At 34.9% G+C, this 1342-nt stretch overlaps 1 protein-coding gene across 1 annotated transcript; it reads left to right on the forward strand.

Moving 5' to 3' along the window:
• Nucleotides 1-7: 7 nt before the first annotated feature.
• On the forward strand, nt 8-1335 carry LOC109593102 (uncharacterized; the record flags this gene model as incomplete). Its single annotated transcript, XM_020008340.1, has 5 exons — nt 8-499; nt 558-622; nt 669-744; nt 1006-1167; nt 1219-1335. Coding segments are annotated over exons 1-5 (658 nt in total), but the record flags the coding sequence as incomplete, so codon positions are not given.
• Between the last annotated feature and the right edge of the window lie 7 nt (nt 1336-1342).

A 1342-nucleotide genomic window follows, 5' to 3' on the forward strand; every position in this document is an offset into this window, starting at 1 on the left:
TGTGTTAATAGTGCCAATTCAATCAATGCTTCATTTATTAAAGAGAAAGCACTTGAAATACAAAGATCACAACGCTTCTATGGCCAACACCAGTTCATTTATCCATGGATTGTATTCTCATGTAATGGATCAGTTACTAAATGGATCTTTGGAGCTGACAATAAAGGAAACACTGCTATTCAATCTGAGCTCCAAATATGGCGTCAACTGGGTACCAATAATTACAATAAAACAGGATCTAGTTTAGTTAATGCTAATACAATGATTGGTACTAATCTCTATGAGTTTATTCCTCAGACTCCACTGCAGTTCCAGGAAGGAGACATATTTGGTGTTTATAGTGATAGAACTGGTGGAGAGAGATTAGTTCTATATGAACAGAGAGAGAGTGGACCAACTAACTTACGAATCAGTGGTAGTCTAGACTCTCCTCCATCAACAATATCTGAAACACTTAGTACAGTAAACAATGACTTTCCATTGGTCACTGTGGAAATAAGTATGTACCGGGTACATCATTTCCTTGTACAGTTTGTGTTGATTTTTCCTTTTCTTAGATATTTCTACCCAATCAACTATTACAATAACATCAAGCTTAGAAATGTCTATTTTAATTACTTCAGTAAGTAGGATCTTGTTTCTATAACCACTTCAGTTGATATTTTCAGTCTATGACTTCCCTTTCTCCTAACATGTTTTCACATATGCTCTCTTCCTCATCATCATTCTTACATAAATTGTCAAGTAAGTCAAATCGTGTGTTAAATATAAATACTCCCCATCGGTTGTTACTGAAACAATGAATGAGAGTCAAAGTAGTCTTGTGTAGTCAGACTCTGCCACTTTCTGACATTTTGTAGCCCAATGTCAGAAAGGAGTGGAGTCTACCTACACAAGACCAAAATACCTACCTACTATACAAAACATAATGAAACTAATTAATTCTCACTACTTTATTTGTCAAACTACCAAAACAATATCATCATTATTCATTTCCTTATTTAGCAACACCACTCATCACACCAACCACTCTACCAAGTGAACTAAGTGCATCATTTCTAGTTGTTGGTGGAATTATAGTGGCAGTGGTCTGTATAATTCTTGTATGTACATGTCTACTAATAATAGCATGTATTATTGTTTGTGTGAAGAAAAGATCATCTAAAAGTAATCCAAATGAATTCTACACATCTTTAATAATCTTTACTATTTCTACAGATGATACTAATATTACGGTGCAGGATAATCCAGCATATGCTCCAACTGCTGGTTTTACTATTGGATCTCCAACACTACAGGATGATCCAGCATATGCTAGTATTAGTAACACCAGGAGTGCATA

The sequence above is a fragment of the Amphimedon queenslandica genome, unplaced genomic scaffold, assembly GCF_000090795.2.
Source record: "Amphimedon queenslandica unplaced genomic scaffold, v1.1 AMPQUscaffold_2856_Cont25143, whole genome shotgun sequence".
Taxonomy (NCBI): domain Eukaryota; kingdom Metazoa; phylum Porifera; class Demospongiae; order Haplosclerida; family Niphatidae; genus Amphimedon; species Amphimedon queenslandica.